General features: G+C 37.3%; 1 protein-coding gene across 1 annotated transcript in view; it reads right to left on the bottom strand.

Annotated features, from left to right (window-relative positions):
* The window catches only part of LOC140143922 (endoplasmic reticulum-Golgi intermediate compartment protein 3-like), a 44732-nt gene extending 25690 nt beyond the window's left edge, over positions 1 to 19042 (bottom strand). The window contains exons 1-8 of the mRNA XM_072165763.1: positions 18838 to 19042; positions 11380 to 11450; positions 6148 to 6235; positions 4870 to 5030; positions 3194 to 3270; positions 2310 to 2475; positions 1511 to 1600; positions 264 to 360 (exon numbers count right to left, since the gene is read on the bottom strand). Coding sequence (XP_072021864.1) covers positions 264 to 360; positions 1511 to 1600; positions 2310 to 2475; positions 3194 to 3270; positions 4870 to 5030; positions 6148 to 6235; positions 11380 to 11450; positions 18838 to 18934 — 847 coding nt within the window. The 5' untranslated portion in view covers positions 18935 to 19042. The remainder of the gene's footprint in view (positions 1 to 263; positions 361 to 1510; positions 1601 to 2309; positions 2476 to 3193; positions 3271 to 4869; positions 5031 to 6147; positions 6236 to 11379; positions 11451 to 18837) is intronic.
* Between the last annotated feature and the right edge of the window lie 5680 nt (positions 19043 to 24722).

Genomic DNA, 24722 nt, shown 5'->3' with positions numbered 1-24722 from the left:
CTGGACCAGAAGCCACACATTTGGAAAAAGTGGCTCCTGGTCCTGAGATTATCTAGTGACCCAGGAGCCATTTTTAAAGAGCTAAGAGTCATTCAAATATTAATTGTACACATAAAATACAAAACCCGCTTTAACTGCCAGGCTCTATTCTTAAAAAAATGTAGAGCCTGATTCACATGATTTTGAGCCAAAATGTTATGACCATTGGGTAAATGGCTCCTGGGTGCCTACTTATTTCGAGGCTTGAACTTGACTCTCCTTACCTCGTACATCCGTTACCAGCATATTATCAAGTGGATTATCCATGCCTGGGTACTCCATACCAAATGATAGCTGCTTTATGTGATGTGTTAAGTTAAACTGTCAAAAAGAAATCAAATCATTTGAAGTGTTAATGTGGTGGGTTTTGCAAAGGATCAGGAAACGCATTGTTATTATTTCAACATTCTGCATTGTTACAAGCATTTCTATGTGACGAACCTGCACTCATGCTTAATTTTCATAGTAGAACATGATTTCTGCCACTAAATATTAGCATAGGCCTACACAATGTCATAATAGACATTGCATTTGCCATTTTAGAGAAAAACTCTGTCACTAAAAATGGACCAAACTGCAAATGTCAAAAAGTTAGGCACTTTAGACCTAAGTTAATTAGGTATGCAGATCCATGTTTCTACTGTGAACAAATATACCAAAATACTAGGTGATCTTAAAATTAAGCTGAGCAAAATGTAGCTGATGAGATTAATAAAAGATCAACTAAGCCTTGATCACCATTAATCAAACGCGTCCTCACGATAGCTTTCTATAAGTTTCTCAAAAATAGAGAAACTCAAGTGTCTATTTTCCTATACGGAATTAATGGCCATTTGGTTGGAATTTCTTCACAACCACCCATGTTACAACCTCTATACGCATTTTTTGCATAGCAAAAACATAGTTTCTTTTTACCTAAAACTTAGCAATGAATTTGCACGAAGGTAAAATATATAGCTATACCTATCTATTCGCTTAAAATATAGGCCTACCGATATCTGAACATTAGATTGCGTAACTCTATCACCCCCCTCACCTTGCGCAACTTCAAATACAGCAGTGCAAAAACACACACTGACCGACACACTCACTAAAAAATGGACACACAACATGTGATGCCATACAAAGGTCTTTTCATTCGGATGACCTAAAAATGTGAAAAAACACAACCCTTTCACAAAATAAAACCACTAAGGGGTGGCACACAAAATTCTGTTGGGTGTGGGCAAGCAAACAATTCGCTGCATGACTCAGCACAAGAATATTCAGCAGAAATGTTGCATCCCGTGTTTAATAGATTAAACCGGTTGAAATCCACACACCCCATTTTGGAAGCCATGACTTTAATCTCCCACACAGGGAGTGTGAATTTTAATGGGCGACTCCATTTGAAATATACACCCCCTGTGTGGGAGATTAAGGCCATGTCTTCCATAGGGGGTATGTATATTTCAACTGGAACAGCCAATACCTTATCTCCTGAGAATGGCTGTAAATCATGTACGTGTACGTGATGCTGCATAAAACTCTTGCCAGGAGCAAAATGAAAATTACCAGCAACCTGTCAAAAAAAAAAAAACAATCGTATCAGTAATCATATTATATCACAAACTGTTGTGCAATCATATCAGTAAACATATTATATCACAAACTGTTGTGGTGTCATTTTATTGCTCCAACCACCTCTTTGACCTTTTGAACTCTTGACCTTATGAACTCTATAGCTCCTTGCCTTGTTTACTTCTATAATTGGAGACAGAATTAAAATTATTAGGTTGTGTCTGACGTTATCTGTCAATCAAACTCTGGCAAATGTTTGTTTACGAGTGTCGTGATGATTGAGTTTCTAAAAACGGCAGTAAAACAGTGTGCCTTATGGTCTTAATTTTGCATTTTCAAATATACAAACTGTTTCAAAAGTTAGTTCTTAGTGATAGGAAACATTTTCTCCAGAAGGCACCATGTCAACAAATGCCTGATAAGTTCACCTTGTAAAAGTACCGCAATTTTTCGCCATTTTCTGTGATTCCTTTTCTCCAGAAGAATCAACCTTCCTTTTTGCGCTACTAACCAACCAATCAAGGGTCGTGGGGAGTTTGATTGACAGTGACATCAGACGCAAACTTTTGAATTCTGTCTCAGATTATAGATAGCCATAGACTTCAACCTTTTATACTTTTGTGATGTCATTTTATCAATCATACCATCTCTTCGAATTCTTGACTTCGTGATTGTGAACTCTTGACCTTTTGAACTCTATAGCTGCTTACCTTATTTACTTCTAGATAGCCATATACTTCACACCCTTCACCCTTTTGCGATGTCATTTTATCACTCCAGCCTTCTCGTTTACATTGTTCTATGTCGTTAGCATTGCTGAAGGCCCAGCCTTTTCTTCTGTAGGCTTCACGAACATCTTCACAAGTATTGCAGCATCTATAAGAAATAGTCATCCAAATGATTTTAATAATGGTAAAACACTTAAGAAACTCCACATGCAATTTCATTGGACCCTCATTGCATGTGTATCCCTAACCGTACCTAAAACTACAAAAACACATAAGCAATTATATATACACACAGTTTGGTTGCCTGGGCCAGCCAAACTCCCATGGCTACCAGTCACCGACCTAGTGCTTGGCACACGGCACACAAGGGGTCTCAGGTTCGAATCCCAACCAAAACAAACAACTTCTTTGTTCATCTTCTTTCTTTATTCTTCCATTCTTTCCTTTCCATTTGCCAAAAAGCACTTGCGGTGATAACAGGACCCCATGGCTCATTAAGCCTAGAGAAGATAGCTTACACTTCCCATAATGCATTTCTCCCCAAAAAAATTTAATTTTGATCCAAACAAATGAAGTAAAGAAAATTGCTATTTCTTTCCGACACCTTTTTCGTCAATGCGTGTTTCAGTCCACCGATCATTAATGAAGTTGATTTGCTCAATGATCCACACAAGCAACAAGACAATAGTGTCATACATAAGTTTAGCTACCGTAAAAATTTATTACAAATCTCAAATTTTGTCACAGCACCAAAGGCCTTGATTTTTCCAGTACATTATACATTACAACTGTGCAAAAATCATAATTTTGAACAAAATTGAGGGCATCCTCCTCAGCAATGTTTCTATTTTGCTTTAGTGACTTACTTGAGTTCCTTTGTTTCACCACCATAGCAGCTTTCACATCTATTGGGGTCTAATTCAGGCTCTTTATCTAACACATCCTGAAACATCAATCACATATCATTTTTGTGTCACTGTACAGTAAATCGATTAATTCTTGGTGATCATCGATCACGTACAAGAGGAGCCCTTTTGATGTGATCGAAGACCAATCAACAGCTGTCTTGATGTTATGATTGTTGATCAGCCAATCAGAATGATTGTATATCACACTATAACTCTGAACAATTCTAGAAACGTGGTACTTATGTGATCAAATTTGTGCGATGGGAAATTCTTTTGCGACCAGACAAGTAACCACTAGTGAACAGTCAATGTCCAAACTAAGCCAGGATTTTTTTTTAAGGTTTTTTTTTTTTTGGTTTTGTAGTGTCCCAATTTGTACCATAAATTTTGGCGACAAAATAAATTTATGGTACATGAGAAGTGCTACGAACAAATTTGCCATATTGAAGCTAAACTGGTGAAATATGGTGCAAAAGTGGAATAAATTCCTGGGAAAAAATTGGAACTTTGGGGGCTAAAATGGCCAAATATGAGGTTAATTTGTTCAGAAACCCACACACATGTGTCAACATTGGGGAGGGATGGTTGTATGGACCACCCCCCCTGGCAAAATATTGGGGGGGAGAGGATTTACCCCCCCCAGATCTACGCCTATGCTTGCAAACACAGACAGGGGTTATCTCAGGGTTTTTGTACTCAGGAATAAACAAACATCCAAAATCAAAGCAAATCTGTCCTGGTTTTGCCAGACTTTGAAATTTGAATTAGGCGACAAAAAAAATGTTTTAAAGGCGGATGTACTTTTCAAGTAGGGTCGGGCAGTCGTGATATTTTTCTCTTTTTTTCTTCTTTTTTCTGGAGGCTAAAATGACCCTAAAATATCACCGCAAGCTTGAAAATTTTGCAAAAATTGATGATTTTGAAAATGTTCTGAATTTTTTTCAAAACATTTTCAGTCAAAATTAATACATTTTGGTCCAAAAACAGCTTAAAGTGGAAGCCCCACTTTTGCTTCTAGTTCTGTAGGGAATTAGTCAAGGATAAAATTTATCCATGTAAATTCTGTTCTGTCTGTCATCAAAGTAACAGGTGTAAGTCAGTTCTTCTGTGGCGAACTGACCAAGCTGGGCTTCCCGTTTAAGGTAAAACAAATATTCTCCCAAAACGCAAAATCTGGGTTGGCCTGGGGTCGGTCCATAATTGCTTTATTGTTAGTTTTGAGTGGAGGAAGCTCAAGTTGCATCCACTCAATTCACAATACAATAATAAACCAATAACCAAATCTGAAAATTAGCTTCAAATTTGGAAAGTATTGCCCAAAATAGTGGAATTTTAAAATGCTTTTTTAATTGGACTGGGGGTCAAAGCTCAAATTACACCTCAGGCTTTGCCGTTTGAAATTTGCAAGGGTGCTTTTAATTGCTCTCCTTGAATGCTACAGGAGCGCACTAGGAGAGCATTTTTCCTACATGTCATACTGTATATACATGTATGTGGTTATTATTGTTGTTAAAGATAGGTGAGCAATAAAGCTCTCCTAAGGTTTATTTGAGGGGAGTGATACATGTAGGAAGCAATCACTCTAGCTCTCCTCAAACGGCAAAGCCTGCACCTCCCCTCTCCTTACAACTTACCTTGATAATATCTGCAGCGTTTTTGCTCTCTTTTCCCAACTCGTGCTTCTCGTCTTCATCTGTGATTTTGCTCCCATCGGGATTCAAACGTCTCTTATACAGATTTGTTGCCACGTCTAGTTGCTGCTCACCGGATATATCCATAGCATCTATACTCAGAACTGGTGAAAGAGATTGGGGAAGAAAAGAATATCAGATACACAACAAAATAGAATGTGTTTTTACTATTCACTAAAATGATCAGATCATTTGCTTTTGAAATTATGTTGACAAAATATAAAGCTGCGTTCTGTTTCTTTGAGAGGCGTCAATGGACATAAAAAAAAAACAATTAATTTCTCTTTTGTCGTAGCAATGTTTACAAGTCAAAGTGCCCAAAGAAAAAGATTTCTCTCAGACCTGAAACAGGGTCTTTATAAAAAAAGAGGAAAAAAAATGAAAATGCTCAAAAAACGCTGAAAAGCAGCGTAAAATTGGGGTAAAATGGCTCAAATTGGGCTGAAAATAAAAGAAAATGTGTTAATTTCAGGAATAAAAAAGAGGAAATCAGCTGAAAAGAGGAAAAGCTTTAGCTTTAGCTGCACCAGTTTAATACACATGGCTGGAGAAACCTCGGATAAGAGATACATGTAAAGGTATTGCCTACATTTAAGTGTAGAACTGTAGATTGGACTACATGTATTGTATAGGGATCCAACCTGCTGTCACAGCCTGCACAGCTGTGCAGCCCTCGAATTAACCCACAGCACCCATGGCATTTTGCCGTGGGTGCCCATCCCCACTGCCGTAATGCCCTCAAAATATGTCCTTTACCCAAGGCAGTCACTTGCCGTGCCCTCTATAATGAAGTTGCTGTGGGTGCCCCAGCCCTGCCCCTTCATTATAAAATTATATACGGTATCTATGTTTGTGTGTGTTTTCTTCACTTTTGAGAAATTGCCTTGGTGCCCTTCTCAAATTTTCAACAGTTGCCATGATGCCCTCTTGAAATATTACAAACTGCTGTGTTGCCTTGCCTTTTCAGTGAAAATCCAAGGCAATTATCAACTTGCCCTAAAAAAGTTGCTGTGCCCCTTCAGATCCTTAATTCGAGGGCTGCAGCTGTGCCAGCATTGTGTTCTAGCATAGATCATCTGAATACAGCATCAACATAATTATTTTTAACTACTCCCTATTCCAGAAAAATACAGCACTAAACAATCAAAAGCATGAAAATTCTTAGCCCTGCCTGTTGAAAACTGATTATGAAATTGCTTTTCTCATGTGATATATACTTACAAGCACATGGCATTTTTGGAAAAATGATGTCTACATTGATCTTTAACTTCTCTCCCCGTGATGAATCTACGTATAGTTCTGGTACCACCTAAAAAAAAAAAAATGGAAATCATGGATAACTGTCAAGACTCAAAGCAATATTGTAACATTCCATTCTTTTTGTCAAAATTCTGAATATGTACATGGTTGTAATTAAGTAAAGAACTGAATGTGTATTACTCATTCTAAAACACTTGAGAACGTTCCTGCAATCTTATTGGTTCTTTACCCGTGTGATATGACACGATATCACTAGTGATGTGGTCGGCACCGTTTTTTATTGTCGACATGTCGATATAATTCGTATACCGACGTCGACAGTGTGTCGACATAAAAAATTAAAAATTAAAATTTTAATTTTCAAAAAATATTTTGGCCAGAAAATCAAGTTATAGGCCCAAACTGACTTGTTATTCAGGTTGAAACCAGAGAAATACTGCTACTCAAAAAAAAAAAATGCCAATTTTTTTTTACAAAGATGAAAAAGTTGTACATTTTAATTACTTTTGTTTCTATTGAACAGCTAGCAATGCATACTAATTCAATGTGTCCCTGACTGTTCAATAGAAGCAAAGGTAATCAAAATGTACAAGTTCATCAACTTTGTAAAAAAAATTTTTTTTTTTTTTTTTTTTTTTTTTTTTTTTTTTTTTCAACCTTTAATAACTTGTCAGTTTTTGCTTTTTACTTTCTTTTCTGCCCAAAAATATTTTTTGAAAACTAAAAAAAAAAAAAAAAAAAAATCATATGGTCGACATGTCGGCATGCGTGCCGGCGTCGACATTATGTCGACATAAGGCATGTCGACCACATCACTAGATATCACACGGGTCAGCGCGTGTGCATCAACGCGATACGCGTGCACACGCTATTTGGACCAATCGGAAGCGCATAACAACAACTGGACTGGTCGATTTTAAGCCTTAGGTAAATTCCTTGCAAAATGTAGGATTTAGTATAGATTCAAATTTGTAATACATGTTATGATAATTTTTTATTTGAATTGAAGTGTTTAAGAATGAGAATAAAGGTATTGTTTTTAGCACCTGTCGTGCATCTATCGTCTCATATCACACGGGCGATATCATTATTTTAAGTAAAACAACTCGGCTTCGCCTCGTTGTTTTACTTAAAATAAGGATGTCGCCCGTGTGTGATATGAGACGATAGATGCACTCCAGTGGCTAAAAACAATACCTTTATTCTCTAATTCTCATTGGGAGTGAAATTGTACAAACATTAATGCAAAATTCTCTAGTGAGAATCCAAATGGATTCGCCCACACTTCCACAGATTTCTAAGCCTGTACTAGCCAGTCTTATCTATCTCTTCATTGGTTCAATATATATGATATATAGCTCTCTTTACATTTTGTATAACCAATCAAAATAGTTCCTAGAGGCCAAAAATTTAGCTTCACACTTAACTTTGGTTCACCACAAACTTGGTAGTGTCGCAGGTGCGTATTTCACATAAAGTTAATTGTGCAGAGCTTACACATGTGTACAAAGCTGCACGCTTGCAGTGCAACCGCAAAAAAGCATTGACGTCATTACCAGCATTGAGGTGACCCAAAACATAGAAGAAGACACACATTAATGAAAATTAATGTTAAGTTTTCTGTGCTGTCACATATTTTTGTCCAGTGATGGAGCAACATATATTTCATTATTTATTTGACTGTATTATTACCTACATGTATATGGTCATTTTCACGGTAAAGGGTGTAACTTTTGATTTTTAGGGTCAAAATTTCAAACCACTTAAATATGTTTCTGTTTACTGAAATCATGCATAGAAGCAACTTAAATTCAAGTAAAATAATGTTTCAAGGCTTAAACCTTTTGATTTCTAATAAAAATTTGACATTTGCATAACATTTTGGTTAAAATCTAAGAAAAATGTATTTTACATAACCTCAGAAAATTTTCACATGAAAGCTGGAATACATGTGAAATTCCATTCAAAGTAAGTCAACAGATATAAGTTAAATTTTATACCATGTTTTGCTATGTTTGTAATTGCAGTTTTGAAAATTTTTAACATCAAGTGTCATTTACAATGGAAATTTCCAAACCTTAAACATATTTTTTAAGTTTTAATTGGGTTCCTAAAATAATTTGAATGTCTAACTTCATGTACAAATACTACTTGATGAAAGGAACCTCCCAGCCAAGTTTCACAGAAATTGGAGTTATTTTTAGAATTGGCAATTCAAGCGATTTGTGTTTGGAGGCTTCAGTTAACAACACAGGTGATCATAAAAGTAAAATATTTAGCTAACTACTACAAGTTGACATAAAAAAATAGGTAAAAATATCACAATTACCAATTTTCATGCTTTGCTTCTAAGTATTGAATTTCAGTTGTGACAAAAATTAAATTATCACAGCAAGTCATTTTTTTTGTTTCGAGGCTTCATGTTAACAATTGTTAAACATTGCAGAAGTAGTTTTTTGAAAACAACAGTGTTGGGATCATCTAAGCTGTTATTTTCTTGTGTGTATTGAATCAATGATTCTATGCGGCAGATATTGTAGATTTATCACACATTAATTTTTTCACCCATTTGTTAAGTATGGTGTTTTTTGCATGTGAAGCCTCCGAAACAGGCTTTTTAAGGTATCAGTATATTTTTCAAACATTAACCATAATGTCAATTTTTTTTTTAATTTATGACATTCTGCACATATCAAGTAATAATTACAATGCAGATATCATTATGAAACACACCAATTTAGATATGCATAGATGATAATTAAGTTTACTGTTGTTTGGAGGCTTCATTTGTTTGGAGGCTTCAATTGTTAACGGAAAGTTTGTATTGGGTCCCATTTTCAAGCGGTGATATATATCTCCACGATTTAAAAACATGTGACTTGAGGATCTACTTTGCTACATTTTGATAAATAGATTGGATGAGCTCTTTTATTTATATTTGCACAAGCTTGCTGAACAGTTTGTTTCGGAGGCTTCAAAAAAGTTAACGGAAAAACGGCTATTTGAAGTCAAGATTTTATAAAAATTTTAAAAGCTTGCAAATCGGCTAATTTTGTTACCCATTTCAAGTTAAGATAACAACTGTTATAAATCAAGAAGAAGTGAAGAAATAACCAAGAATTATGAACCAAAGCTACACCCACAAAGTTTGTTAACAATTGTTAACGGAAAATGAAGCCTCGAAGCGACAAATATCGAAGTCCGGTTCTCAAAAATACAGGGCCGTTCACAATTAAATCTAATGTGGCAGTGTTTACTGAACATATGACTGTACTTTCAGGATAAGAAAAATTATCCATGAACTAACTGAAGAAAACACAGGGTTTTACAAAAATGTTACTGTTTTTATAGTTTTTCAAAATGGCAATATTAAGTACATTTAAGCCTGCTAAAACTGAACGCAGTAACTCCCAAAGCTGATTATGCTACCCAAGGTAGCTGCTAACTAGATGACTTATGTGGCCAAAAATTATGGAATTCTGTGGCTTTATTAGAACACTACGGATTAAAATGTTAAAAATCCAAAGTTACACCCTTTACCGTGAAAATGACCATATTAGAGGTATTAAAAAATGAAAAGAAATCTACAATCTACAATAATCGCCAGGAACATGGAAGGGTTCTTAAACTTTCACAATTGACTATGTCCTCTACCCCTACATGTACAACTAAGACAAACTGCTGAATTCATCAGCAGGGATTTTTGAGATTTTTTATAAACTCTCAAAATGTCAGATATTTTAAAATTCAAAAATTTAAACATATTTGCATCTCAATTTGCAGATAATTATCAAAATGAAAAAGTCATTTGTGCATGTGACGGGATACATGGAATTGCCAAAATGAAAAAAGTGATGCGGGCAGGTGACAGGAAACATGGAACTTTCATCAGCCTAATATGTCGCATAATGTGAGGATTACAAATCAAGATGTCACTCCAACTTATAGATTTTAAATGGGTTCTTCCAGTTGAAATCCATACACCCCCCTATGGACGACAAGATCTCAATCTTCTACACAACTTCCTTAACAGCCCGAAAAGGTTGACCCAATTTTTTTCACGGTCGTTAGAAACAGTGAAGAGCAAAAAAAACCTTTATTTTGAATTAAGATGTCATTTGTGAGTGTTCAAAAGTACACAGCATAAAATTGTGGTTCATTTACACAATTGAAGTACAAATATCAATTGTTTTATTACCTATAATCTAATCAAGTCATTTTTGCCAAATATATCTCAGACTTTCATGATTTTAAAGAAAAAAAGATAATTTGCTGTTTCAGCTGATATGGATATGTGCTAAGAAAAATGAATGCCCGCAGGTGCTTTGAGACTAAGGGTGTGAGCGAGTCTCGGGAATTCGAGTCCCGCCCGATAATCCTATTACCCGGGCAGGAAATTCCCTGCCCGGGTACCCGAAAATTATAGCACAGGGAAAATGCATTCAAATTCAATGCATATGACATGAAAACTATGTATCAATTTTCAAATTAAAATTACAAAACAATGTGCAAAATTCAATTTTTATTTTATTTTTTTTTTTAGGTCAACCATGATCCTAGCATTCAGGTCTAGGTACAGAGACACTACAAAACCGAAAAAAAACTTTTTTTTTTTTTTTTTTTTGCAATTTGGTACCGGTTACCCGCCGAAAAATCTGGCGGTACCGGGCACAAAATTACCCGAAAATCACACCCCTATTTGAGACATTTTTTAGTTTGGCCTTACATGTACCTTGAGCACAGATTTATATCCGATTCTGACTCCACTTCCCAGTGCAATGTGATGCTGCGATGGTTTTCAAACATCGCAGCATCACGCGATGAAATCAGCATCACATGATAAAATTAAAATGAAGATTTTAATTTCATCACACGATGTTGCCATGTTTGAAAAGCATGTGGGGTTTGCATCTCTTTTCAAGGTCATTCTACCAACCTTGATTTTCCAGTACCAAGCATGCACGGCTGCCATATTGTAGCGCAATGCGAAAAAGTTGAACATTTTGCAACTACATTGCAGAATGAAATGTCCACCACAAAATGAGAATTTTCACCGCTGAGCTGGTAAAAACCTGGCTCAGATTATGTTTTTATAGCATTGCAGCATCGCATCGCACTGCGATGTGGAGTCAGGATCGGACTTTTCACATGTATGCAAAACATTTTGAACACACTGACAATTGTGTGACTTACCTCTTTGCTGAGGTAGTAGTTGAGTTCTGATACAAATAGGATGACCATCAGGAACCCACTGATGATAGTTACTGCAAGGATTGGAAAGAGAAGATGAAGTGAAACATGGTTATCAGTTACTAAAATGTGTTCGGAAATTAAACATCTGTGACGTCATCGGAGGTGTCCTAGTATGGTACTACATCACTAGCAACAACAATCTTCAGAGCAATAACATCCGCTGATGACGCCGGTTGACCCGGTGAAAGCACTCCGGTGAGTGTACCAAATTTGAGTGGCGTAGAAGTATAAATTTGCTTTCTACTTCTGAACTTGCATTGCTTTACACAGTGTCATGCTTCAGCGAATCCGACTAGATTTTGAATGCAATGGTCTCTAGCCTAGAATGTGAAGCTATCGGCAGTGTTGCAGTCGAGTCCTCAATGTCTGAGTCCGAGTCCTTGGTGTTCGAGTTTGAGTCCCTGCCAATTTCTGATGTCCGAGTCCGAGTCCTCAATGTTCGAGTCCGAGTCAACCGAGTCAAGGGATCAACCGGTCATTTATGTTTTGCCCTATTATCATTGTTTATTTTATACCTGGTTTGTTTTAAAGTACTCTCCGTTATATAAAGAAATAAAATTAAAATATCTTTAAATTTCGACCCGGTATCGGTATCATTTCTTGACGTCACTACAGCCCAAGTATCCTTGCCAATTGATAACCATCATTATAGTAGTATACAGAAAGTTCCACACATGAGCAGGTAAAATAATTGATGAATCGATTTAATTAGTTCCCATTTTGGTTGTGATGGCAATGATTAATTGTAAAACCGTCTATTTTTGCAAGCGCCCGACTGCTGAATTCAGTTCCACAGCAAAACCAAATTCAGGTGGTAAATGATTAAAATGAACAAAAATATAAGACCTAAAAAGACCCCATTTTGCCGGACTCGAAAAGGACTCGAGGAGGACTCGGAGCCGAGTCCCGAGTCCTTGGGGGCCAAGTCTGAGTTTTTAGCTTCAGGGTCCGAGTCCTGGCTATCGATGAGTAAATTCTTGGCTAGAGTACTTCTCGAACAAGTGCTCGTGAACCAAACATTTTGGAAGGTACGTCCGGTATGCAAAACAATTCCCATTCATACGTGTAGATGTGCATATGTGGGAATCTGAAAATGCATAATGATATAGTTTGGCTTGCGGCCCGGGCTTGCTCGAGAAGTCTAGCCAAGAATTTGCTCACCGATAGATTCACATTCTAGGCTAGAGACCTAGAGGCTGGAGGGCATGGTGGCTCAGTGGTTACGGCCTTTGACTCATAATCTGAGAGCTTGCTCAATGTGCGTGGGTTCGAGTCCCCCTCCCACCACCGTGTTGCGCCCTTGGGCATGGCGCTTTACCTCGCTTGCCTCACCCCACCCAGGTGCAATGGGAAGCTGTTAGGGTTAGTCATAGTCGTTGTACTGATGACAGTGGCGTACCGTGGCCGCCCCAACCCCGGGGGGCTGAAGAAAATTCAATTTTGCCGCCCCTTCCTCAAAAGCCCGAAAAGCGAAAAAAGGTTGACCCAATTTTTTTATCGGTCGTTTGAAAAAGTGAAGAGCACTTTATGCTTTATCAAATTTTTCCGCCCTTTTTATAAATACTTCTTCGTTTTTGCTGCCCCTGTTTTTGCCGTCCCTTCTTCTTCTGCCGCCCCTTCATTTTGGCCGCCCCTTAAATCCCCCCCCAAATACACGCATGGATGAAACCTGCACCATTTGTAGGCTGCAAACGTGGTTCCAGCATAATTTAATAATGGCGGAATAAATGTAAAGAGCTTTGAGGCTGTTTACGGCATAAAGCGCTATATAAATGTCTACATTTATTTATTATATTTTATTCAAAATCAAGACGGATTCGCTGAATAATGACACTGTGTACAGCAATTGAAGTTCAGAAGTAAGCACAGCCGATCACGACAGGCGATTGCATCAAAAATGTTGCTAAAAGTGAAATTTTAGACTGTCCAAAAAAGGCAAATCTTGATCAAAAGATAGGCCTACAGTTGAGTTGACTCATCGAAATATAAACTTTAATCCGAATTTCATAAAACAGAATAAATATCCCCCAGTGCAACAAAATGCACAGCTGTCAGACTGAAAAACCATTGCAAAGTACTATAGCATCGAATGCGTAACTATCGTGTGCAAATTCGAATCTAGAGTTCTCGAGTAAGCCCGGGCTTGCACCTTGTCAACATTCACATGGCTCCTGTTAAAGTTTTACAGTAAAGCTGAATTTATACTCGCCGTGAAGATATACATGTATGCAAAAGAATGAAAGCATCACAAGACACAAGCGGACGAGCGATGCCGATGCGATGCATCACAAAATTCGGCGTTTGCACATCGCAAAGTGAAAGTCAGATAGTTTGACATGTAACTTCCGGCACCGCACACAAGCATTTTGTCACCTTGGCACGACATCCTGACAGAAGGACTATGCTGAGTACAGAACATCATCTTCATCATCATCTTCCAATACTGTGCAGAAACCTCCGCTGGAGTATACTCGCACATTAGTTGTGGTGCATTCAAGCAAGTGCAGACAAGGACTGGTGCTGATCCAAAACTATATACAAGGTGAAAGTGCAGCTAAAAAGATGACTGGAAAGTGGACTGGTTAAGTGAAGGAGACACCACCACACACTCTGGACTTGAAGACGTCTAGGGTTGGTGATTCAACAACTTCCTGGGGCAATGAGTTCCACAGACGGATAGTGTCTGGGAAGAAAGAGCCTTGCAGTAAAGCTGTGCGGGAGAATGGAACATGGAACCTCTGAGAGTTGCCCCTGGTGGTGATGTTTGAAGGGATCAGCTGGCTGTTAGGAATATCAATGAGATGGTTGACAATTCGGTACAGCATGGTGGCTTTGGAGATTGCTCTTCGTTGTTGCAGAGATTCCCATCCGAGGTTATTCAGCATGGATGTAACACTGCTTTCTCGGGAGTAGTCGTTCATGACATATCTGGCAGCACTGCGTTGCACAGACTCAACCTTGGTGATGTTTCTCTTGGTGGTAGGATTCCATAAGCAGCTGGCATACTCAACAACTGGTCTTACAAATGTGTTGTAGGCTAACTTGTAGCAACAGGTCTTGACGTAGTCTTGATGTAGATGTAGATGTAGATGTTATAGGTACGCCAGGCAAACCTTAGTTAACACATTTGCTAGTCAGCCAAATTCGCCGACAATGTCAATGCATATTTACATAGAAATTTATAACAACTGGCGAAGAAGGAAACCTACATAAATATGTTTTCTATACTTCACTTGACCCAAATATATGATTTTTATGGTGATAAGACAATCGCACATGGAATTTTAGAGGGATTTTGATAGCAGTTCCATTAAAAAATGCTGCTATCATAATGAGACTAAGATCTAGAAACACCCCCGAAATGCCGTTTTGGGGAATTAAAATTGCTAGCTGAATCTTTTTGATGAAAGTCAATCTTTGGCTAGATGTAACTTTGCTACGCAGGGTTTCAAATTCGAGGAGAACCCGAGAACCGGTTCTCCTGAAGGTTCTCGCTGGATAACAACTAGGAGAACCAAAACTTGTAGTGTATTTTGGAGTGCTTTTCCATTCTTGCTGCATCCAAGAAGTCCGCGCTAAGCTTTACACCACGTTCTGCACAGTCGTTGATAACACTGATGGCTCCAATGTTGGCAAAGGATTCTCGATATGCTGGAGAATTCGACCATGTATTTGCAGGATGTAGATAGTGAACCATGAGTCCTCATTGACCAAGTCTCCAAGAGATGTTGCAGCGGTGCTGCATGTGATGTTGGTTGGAAGCTCAAGCTTTCCAAAGGCTAATCCAATCCGCTTCTTAGGTGCTAAGATGTTTACTGCAGGTTTAACTGCAAGGAGTTTATCAGCGAGTGCACATCGCTCATCTGTGGGCACTGTATCACTAAACAGTAACACTAACAGTGCAACGGACACTAGCTCTCTTGTCAAGTATAGGTGACGCTTCAAAGCTTTAATTGTACTTGAAGAAATGGCTGGATTCACAGCCTCATACATGAGCAACTTGTGAAACAGATTGAGATCATGACATGGAGCATCAGCAGCTGAAGTGCAGGTCAAACCACCACGAACTGTAGATCAGAGTGGCGAAGATAACAAATTCTCTCACTTTCAACACTTGACACCTAGGTCTTGGTACCTACATGTAGTGGCAGCTGTGAAATCTGGGCTTCAAGCAAACAGATCATTATTGAGTAAAGTAGCTTTGCCATCCACCTGGCTTTGTGGAGAGCTCCAGGTTGCTTGAATTTAGCTGAAATTACAGCATCAGCGCTTCCTAAGAAGAGGATGCACAAACTCAAGATAATCATCTCTCTTCAGGTCCTTAACTGTGTTTTCAGGATTTGCAGTACTTCACTTCTCCACTCTTCTATTTACATGCTTAACCCTGGCTCACAGAGATTGGCAACATTCAATTGCGCAAGCGGCTGATTACCTCCATGTGGGAGCAGGTCAAAGTTCATGCGAAATCTTGTGAATAAGTAAGGTGACTTCCGGCGATCTTGATACCTCAATTTGCAGATCATTGAAAACTTGTGTGAGAATTACTTCACCAATGTGGTGTCTGAATGTCATAATACACTACATGTATTCATTTATTGTTGACCTTTGACCTTATTTGGTTGACCTTTGACCTTTATTGACATTGAACTCTGTTGACCTTTGACCCTCATCTGAATATCCAACAAACAAATCCTACAGTAGAGTATTAAAGTTAAGTTTCATATGGCCCTCTTCTTTCCATTTATACATTACATGCATTATATAGGATATTAGTGTGTTTTTAGAGTGCAAAGTTCACGTTACTACATGTTTCAATGGACAAACCCATGTTCGGACTTCAAGCCTGCGGTGGCCCCATAAGACAAACTCCGAATTCAATAAAATTTGGTAGGGATTAGTTTTGGGACAAGTGGAACATGTTAAGGCTATGGACAAAAATAATGCAAACTATGGGGGCTATAGATGCACCCTAACCAAGATGTTTCAAAAATTCCGATATTTCCATGCTATCTTGTGTACGTAAGCTGTCACATGGTCAATAATAGCAGCAATAAATGGCGAAAATCTGCATCGAACCGGAAGTGAACCAAAAGTCAGTGTCAAAAGGTCATAGTTCGTCATTTTAGCGTGACTTTTAAGCTTACCTAATGATTTTAACGGGAATTTTTGTGCTAAAAATGACCTCTAATAAACGCCCCCCCCTTGGGAAAATGTAACGCCCCCGGGGGCGTTTATTCGACGAAATACGGTAGTCTGATATTAGACTAAGACTTAGAGCGGTCCATCGCAATCGCTCGGCTATTGAGTATAAATTCAGCTTAATTAAGATGGGTACACGAAATACACCACAAATTATGCTGGCCATACACCAGTACCATTGTCATGATTGTACATACTGTACTGACAGCTTCTATATAACTTATAGTGGGAATTCCAATTGAATGAACGCAGCTTTCAATGGCGTGACAAATTTTTGCGTACACTGCGCGATGTGCGCCAGCGCAGCGTGTCGACTGTGCGTGAGTAACGCTGAAGTAAATCAACCATGCCAATGCACTCGTGATTGGATAGCATTGTATCCAAGGTCGTACGTTCGCATTGTAGTTTGAAATATTCCTGGAAATATTATATTCTGTCGGTCCGTGTCACGTCACTTCCGGCTGATGATGTTCGAGTGAAAACAAGTCCCTGATTCGATTTTTGTTGATGATTTCTGTCATTGGTGTTATGTAAATTTCGATCGCAAATAGTCAGTGGAATCAAACAACCGTTTCTAAGTCTTAAGAGTTAAAGAAACTTACTTGATTTACCGTTTATATACTGACAAACTTAAAATTAAATTCCATGGTCGAGTGTCGTTTTTTCCGAAATTGAATGCCACTCCAACAACATCTAAATTAATTCAGTCATAGGCCTACTCTCATTTTTGTATTTATTTAATAGAGTAGGCCCTATTCTTGTTTTAGTTTGCAAAATACAGAGGCAGATATAGTCTAGGTATGCTAGGTGAATTTAAATTTGCCATCAAACCAGTGTTCGATTTAGAGGGGTTTTACATGCACAAATGCATGTAACTTTGGCTCTGTGCATGTAGAATTTTGCCTGTGCATGCAAAATTTTGTGTTATTCAGCCCATTTTGAGGAAAAAATCAGAGTTGTGCATGTAAATTTTATTTTCTAAATCGAACCCTGCATCAAACTGCATCATTTTATATATCAAATCAAAGCCCTTGAGTAAACAAAGCCGAAACTGAAAACCATTTTTTCATAGCACTTTCCGTAGCAAAGTTACATCTTGTCAAAGATTGACTTTCATCAAAAAGTTTCAGCTAGCAAAATTCCCCAAAACGGCATTCGGGGGTGTTTCTAGATCTTAGTCTCATTATGATAGTAGCTTTTTTTTTAATGGAACTGCTATCCAAATCCCTCTAAAATTCCATGTGCGGGTGACTTATCACCATAAAAAATCATATATTTGGGTCAAGTGAAGTATAGAAAACATATTTATGTACGTTTCCTGCTTCGGGCAGTTGTTTTAAATTTCTATGTAAATATGCATTGACATTGTCGGCGAATTTGGCTGACTAACAAATGTGTTTAAAACTAAGCAAGGTTTGCCTGGGACGGTTACCTATATAGTCCCGGGATATTATAGTCATACTTCCAAGTTTTCTACTTTCTTGAATTTGCGTCAACATGTAGCTTGTAGGCCTATAAACTCGCTTAAGCTTACATCCAAGTTCGAATGGACGGTAGGGCCTACTAGTACTACGACTCGATGTTTCAGACTTGTGAGAAAAGGAAAAAGGTCACAAATACATGAATAGGATCAAATAAAATAATCCAACAAAGAATCACCCTAGTGCCGGACATAGGCTAGGCCTACATGTTTTAAACTTGATTATTATCCACCACGAATGGAGTGCCAATTTCTATTAGCCTAAGCTGTCTTTCTATCAACAAAGAGGAGAGCGTGGCTAGCGGTTAAGGCATAGGACTGTGAACCCAAGGGTCAAGGGTTCGAATCCCAGGTCCGGCTCTTTGTGTCCTTGAGCAAGACACTTCACTCTACTTGCTCAGTGCTTCGGAGGGCACTTTAAGCTGTCGGTCCCGTGTACATGCATATTTTCTCACATTAATGTAGTGTGCACGTTAAAGAACGTCACAGGCTATTCGAAAAGAGCAGGGGATCATCCCGGTCATGTTGACTGTACTTCAAAATACACTCATCTACTCTAGGTTCCAGAGTAAAAAATAAGTACAGCTTGTCTGTACGCAGTGCGACAATACTCATACATATGAGGGAGGCACTTATAAGGAAGAAGAAGAAGAACATGGAATCTCCCAGCTTGACCAATTTGGCTATACTTGGCATGCTAGCCTAAGTTAGTGACTTACCAGCAGCTCCACCGAACGTTTTCACCCGGAAATCTTCAAGTGTTTTAGGATATGCGTCGAATCTGCGCAACTTCGACAAAAAGCTTTGATTCTCCATTTTCAATCTATATGTTTGAGAACCAAATTAAGTTCAAGCTATTCAGAAAATCACTCAAAACAAGACGTGTACCGATGAAGATCTATCAAATTCTTTCTTTACAGGCGGCGGCCATTTTGAGCGTTTCTAGCCAAAAACAGATCAGAAAATAGACATTTAACCACACACACACACATACCAATGATTTTTAATCGTTATTCATATTGGAAATTAATATTTCAAAGTGTTTAATTAAGTTAGAATATTAGATTTTATCCCTATATATCTTAATAAAATGGAAATTTAGGGATTTTTTCCCCTCCTAAAATCTCTTCAACCAGCGACACGTGTCGCTTGGTGGGGTACTTGCATTATTTTAAAGTTTTGTATTTTTATTAGCGAAGTTCCTGGTTTTGAAATCAATAAATTCACTTATTAAAGTGCAGAAAATATCTGTATTCTTTCTTTCTTCATTTTGAACAATCCATTTTAAATGACACAAGCGTACCTGTATCATAACAATAAACTACTGGCTCTACTTTTAAAAAACAATAGTTTGACTATTGATGAATATGAATTTCACATGCCAGATGCTATCTTCAGTAGATAGCTAAAAGCTGCTAGAAAACCATCATTGGCATAATGTTTACACATGTCCCGTCAGTGTGTTTATGCTATCTTCAGTAGATAGATAGCAGTACCGTGATGCAAATAGTGTAATGACAACATAATTTTATAACGAAACTAGATGGAGTGCAATAATTATGTGTAGGCCCTATCCCCAGGTATCAACTGGGGGGAGGGGGGTCAGTCAAGCCAAAGACTCGGGGGATCAGTCAGTAAAGTTTGCCATTTTGGAACACGTTTTCGATAATAAAGGCACCTTGAAAAGTAGGCCAATCACATTAGACCGTTTATTTTATTTAATGTGATGCATTAGGCCTACCTTAAACAATAAATATTTAAATAATTGTCTAATGTCATGCCATTCTGATAATTTTGATTTTTTGAAAATCGCGATATACACATTTTATGACAAATGATTAAAAATTGATATTTTTGAAAATATATATCTTCAAAACCGGTATAACATATCAATTTGTATAAAGCGCTCTTTAGCAAAGTCAATAGTTCATTGAACCGTATGACAACTTGAAACAGGCGAAAATAGTACTACTATTTTACGGTAGGCCTACTATTAAATTAGTAATAGTAGGTACCGTAAAATGGGGTAACTTTGGGCACTTTTCAGAGTTTTTAAACCACTGCTTCCAATTACAAACAAAACCAATTATATTTCTAATTAACTCTTTTTTATGACATTAGGGTGCATCTACACCTTGAGAGTGAAAAGATTTTTTAATAATTTTGTAAGGGTGTCCTAGGGGTTTAAATAGCCTGGCCAAAAGTTAGGCCTACCCCGCATTTGGGCAACTTTGGTCAGAGCATTCCATGAAGGAAAAAAATCAAAAATATTGATCTTCGCTAGGCAAGTTGTTGTTTTTGTGACATTTGACCCCTTTTATTTTTTCTTAAAAAAATGCTAATTTTTGGTTTAAAATCTCGAAAAAATATGACGAAAAACAATATTGCTGTACGGATGACCATTTAAAAAATATATTTGACCGACCAAAGTTACCCCGCGCTAACCGAAGTTACCCCATTTTACGGTAACCTTTTGCACAAGATTTGCAATTAAAGAGTATTGTCCATTACTCATTGAAATGAAGCTAGTAGGCCTACTCGTATATGGGTGCTCTTAATACGCTATTTGCTTCAACTCCTATTATTAATTGCTATCTACTGAAGATAGCACGCATTGATGGTGTATAAACAGGGAATTCGAGCTATTTTTTTAAATTTTAAATACAGTTAGACCTACTTAGGCCCTATGTGATAGATCTGTAAAAAACCTTTCATAAGAAGCCATTTTAAATTTTGAATTAGAACATTATTAACTCATTTTACTGTTTTCATGTTGTACCTGTGACTTCAACATCAAAAGTTATGTTTTGATTTTATGGTGCTGTTTGAAAGAAAGAACGCTTTTAGAGAAAAAATGTGCAACTTCTTTACAAGTTCTATAAAGAACCTTAAAGATTAGGGAACCAATGGGATTCTTCATTAGCCAAGAAAATGTTTTTATAGAAACTTAAGCTTTAAGAACCTTTAAGGAACCCGCCATCCCTTCAAGGGCTCTTTGTAGAACAGAAAATTCTTTATTGGCCAAGAAAATGGTTGTGTATAATATAGAAGAGTGATGGGTTAAGAATAAAAAACCCAAATGCTTTAAGAGTTTTAGCTTTGATTTTCGATTCTTTATAAAACAAAATAGGATAAGCACGATGATGCGATATGTGAAGGGTTCCACAGATCACATCACGGATAATAAAGGGTTCAAAATTAAGAGTGAAAATCACATATTTTTCTCCATACGAGTAAAATTTTCACTCTGTAAAAAGTGAAATTTCAATCTTTTAGAGTGAAATTTTCAATATTTTCACAAAGTGTTCCCTCTCAGCACAATCTCTCTCGATTGAAGTTTATTTATGTTTATTAAATTTAAACACATTTCAATCGAGAGAGATTGTGCTGATGAGAGAACACTCTGTGAAAAGATTGAAAATTTCACTCTAAAAGATTGAAATTTCACTCTTTGCAGAGTGAAAATTTTACTCGTATGGAGGAAAATATGTGATTTTCACTCTTGGTAGATTGAAATGTCAATCTTTTCGATTGACCCGAAGAGTCACTCCGAGGAGGATTGACTTTTTCACTCTTTGGATAGAGAGTAACCTTTAAAACCTCTTGTTGTGACAACATCATGATTGTTACGCCTTAATTTATCCAAGAAACAGAAAGGAAAAGAAACCAATTAAATCAATCATGACATTGCATATTGATATCGAGAACGAATTGTACATTAAATGTATGGGATGTTTAATAGTGCAACCTTTACTGAAAGCATCATTTTTGGGGAAATGTGATTATCTTTATCCAAAGAATTTGCTTTTAGAAATGGGACAACTTTGGGAGGACAGCAAAATGTATCCCCATGTAAGCCAAGTTATGCATAGAAATGTTTTGTAATTTTAGGAGGGGGGTATTAATGTATCTCCTAGCTCGGCTCGCTTTTCCTCTGCTATCTACTGAAGATAGCGTGATTCCGGGAGCGTGTGTGTGTGTGTGTGGGGGGGGCACTCGTAGTCTGTGCCCACCAGCGTATGAAACTAGGACTGAGTATATCGGTGCAGAAATTTTCAGAAAAAATGGGATTATTCGGTGTTGGCAATGTCAAAAATGGGATGATTGATTTTGTATGTGAGCGCCCAAAATTTCACAATCAAAAATAGCTTTTTACCCAAATTTACAGTACAAAATAGTCAAAACTCGTTCATTTTGCTGAAAATGCGCGTGTAGCACGTTTAAATATCAATTTTGAGGACTAATTTGATCAAAAAAAGGGGGGTCATTCAGTGTAGGCTGCTGAAAAACGGGGTCATTGGGTAGGATTGGCCAAAAATACCGGGGTCTTTCATGGGCACATGACGTATGTCAATATAATTATGCGAGTGCCTCCCCGGGCAGTGATTCATAATGCTTTTATGAATGCTATCTTCAGTAGATAGCAATCATGGACGAAGCGAACTGAGGATTTAAGGCCTAACTGTGTTTTCTTCAGTTAACAATTAACTTAAATAGCTTGAATTCCCTGTTTATGCATCATCAATAATATATGTTTGCTATCTTCAGTAGATAGCAGTATTATTTTAGTATTATTATTATTATTCCCTGTACTTAGATCTGGTGGTGGGAGAAAAACATGGGTACAAATAATGGCCTATCCACCAGACCCCTTCAATGTAAATTTAATAGTAGATAGCAGTATTGGCTATGAAGCAGACAGTATAAAAAGCATCATTATTTTTAGCCAAGATGCAATCATTATTCCCAGCAGTACTCTTAGAAACAGATGCTTAGAAATAGGTTCTAAGGGTTCTACGCACAGTACAGCTCAAGAAAAGAAAAAGGGATTATGAGAAATTGATAAAAGAACCATGGATTTTTTGGCTCACAGAACCCTTTTCATGTCTATAATGGTTCTTTCTGGCCTACCTTGAGAACCATTTCTTTGTATAACTATATATTGGTTCTATAATCATTTTGTGAATGGTTGGGAAAGGGACTTTTTATAAAATGAAGGATGACAATGTCTCATAGATTCGAGAGTATTATAAATATCATCTGAAATTAATTAAATATCCAATCAGTGATCCCAGCGTGCGATATAGAGCTCGAAAGTGAATTATTAAACTTTAATGTCTGATGTGTATAATAAACTAAGTGAATGATATATCATTCAATTGTCATTACATATTTTTGAAATGCAAAATCTAGCAAAAAATGAGGGAAACAGCAGTATATTGACAAAGTTGAAGCCCCATCATTCAAACACATAATATAGGCCTAACTAACTTCTCAAAACCTAAGTAGAGAATTTTTTCATTTTTTCATTTTTCATGTAAAATGTCCTATTTTGTCGACATGTACGTCATGAATACACAGCTTTCATCAGCTATAACCAGTAGCTACCAGTGACATGCTATATGTTAGCATATCTATATGCTACAAAAATGTACAAAACTGACTTTTCCGATTTTCCAAAATGAGCAAATCACATTGCTGAATAGGCCTTTAATTCACATGATTGCCTTGTTCAGTGCCACCGGATTATGTGGCGTAGATTTCTTCGACATTGGGGGATGGGGTTGGAAAATATTTCTTGAAGTAGGCCTATAGTGAATCCAACCCATTTTGGCAACAGAATAAGTTTATGGTACAAAAATTGACATAATTATTGAAGCTAAACTGGTGAAATATGGGGCAAAAGTGGAATAAATTCGGGCGAATCGCGTAAAAATTGGCATGGCACATTTACGGGCACTTTGAGGGCTCATGTCCAAATATGATGTTTTGCAGAAGATCATTCTACAAATCATATACTTTGAAAACTTGCTTGATTTATTGTTGTTAGTAATCAAATAAATAGTTATATACGTTTACAAAGGTGATGTTGTTTCAGCCTTCTTTAATTATTTACAACAGAATCTTTTCGATTAGACCATGGAGGTATATAAATAAATGGAGAATGATCGCCAGAATTCTAATCTCCTAAGTGGAGATTATCCCGTTACCTCTATTCAATGAGTCACCAAACTTGAATAGACCAGCCACTTCAGCCAAGCTATTGATCTCCACGATGGTTATGAGCCTCTACCATGGTTCATTGATTGTCACTCCCAAAATTTCCTCATAGGAATTGACCCTACATTGACCCGTACCGGAAGCCTTGTAAAAGAGACTGTATAATGACGTCAGCTAGTCAATCAGCTAGTTCAAAGTCACCAGTTTTGATAGCTTATAGTTTCAATGTATGATCGTGCGAAAACCCGAAGAAATTCGGATGTTCTGTTCTCAAGTTATGAAACTGTTTTCTACACTAGTTGTGCCGTAACTTGACAAATATATTTAGTTTTCATGTTCATATATCAAGCTTTTTAGGGGGTCTGAGGGAGTTCAAATATAGTGCAAATGAAAGCAAAACGTTTTTACCTTCCGATTGTGAAAAAATTATGTTGGGCCAATTTGGGCCATTTGAGTTACGAGCGAGCAAAATTTACCGGAAGTACTTCGGAATTCAAGCAAAAGTGATGATCAGACAATCTTTTCTAGAGAGAAATTGATATACGGAATGTATACTATATATACATTGTATAGGCCCTATACATACTTTGTTTAAACAGTTTCT

This window comes from Amphiura filiformis, unplaced genomic scaffold (genome assembly GCF_039555335.1).
Source record: "Amphiura filiformis unplaced genomic scaffold, Afil_fr2py scaffold_32, whole genome shotgun sequence".
NCBI lineage: Eukaryota > Metazoa > Echinodermata > Ophiuroidea > Amphilepidida > Amphiuridae > Amphiura > Amphiura filiformis.
Note: the sequence above shows the minus strand (reverse complement) of the source record. Positions and strands in the feature narration are given on the sequence as shown.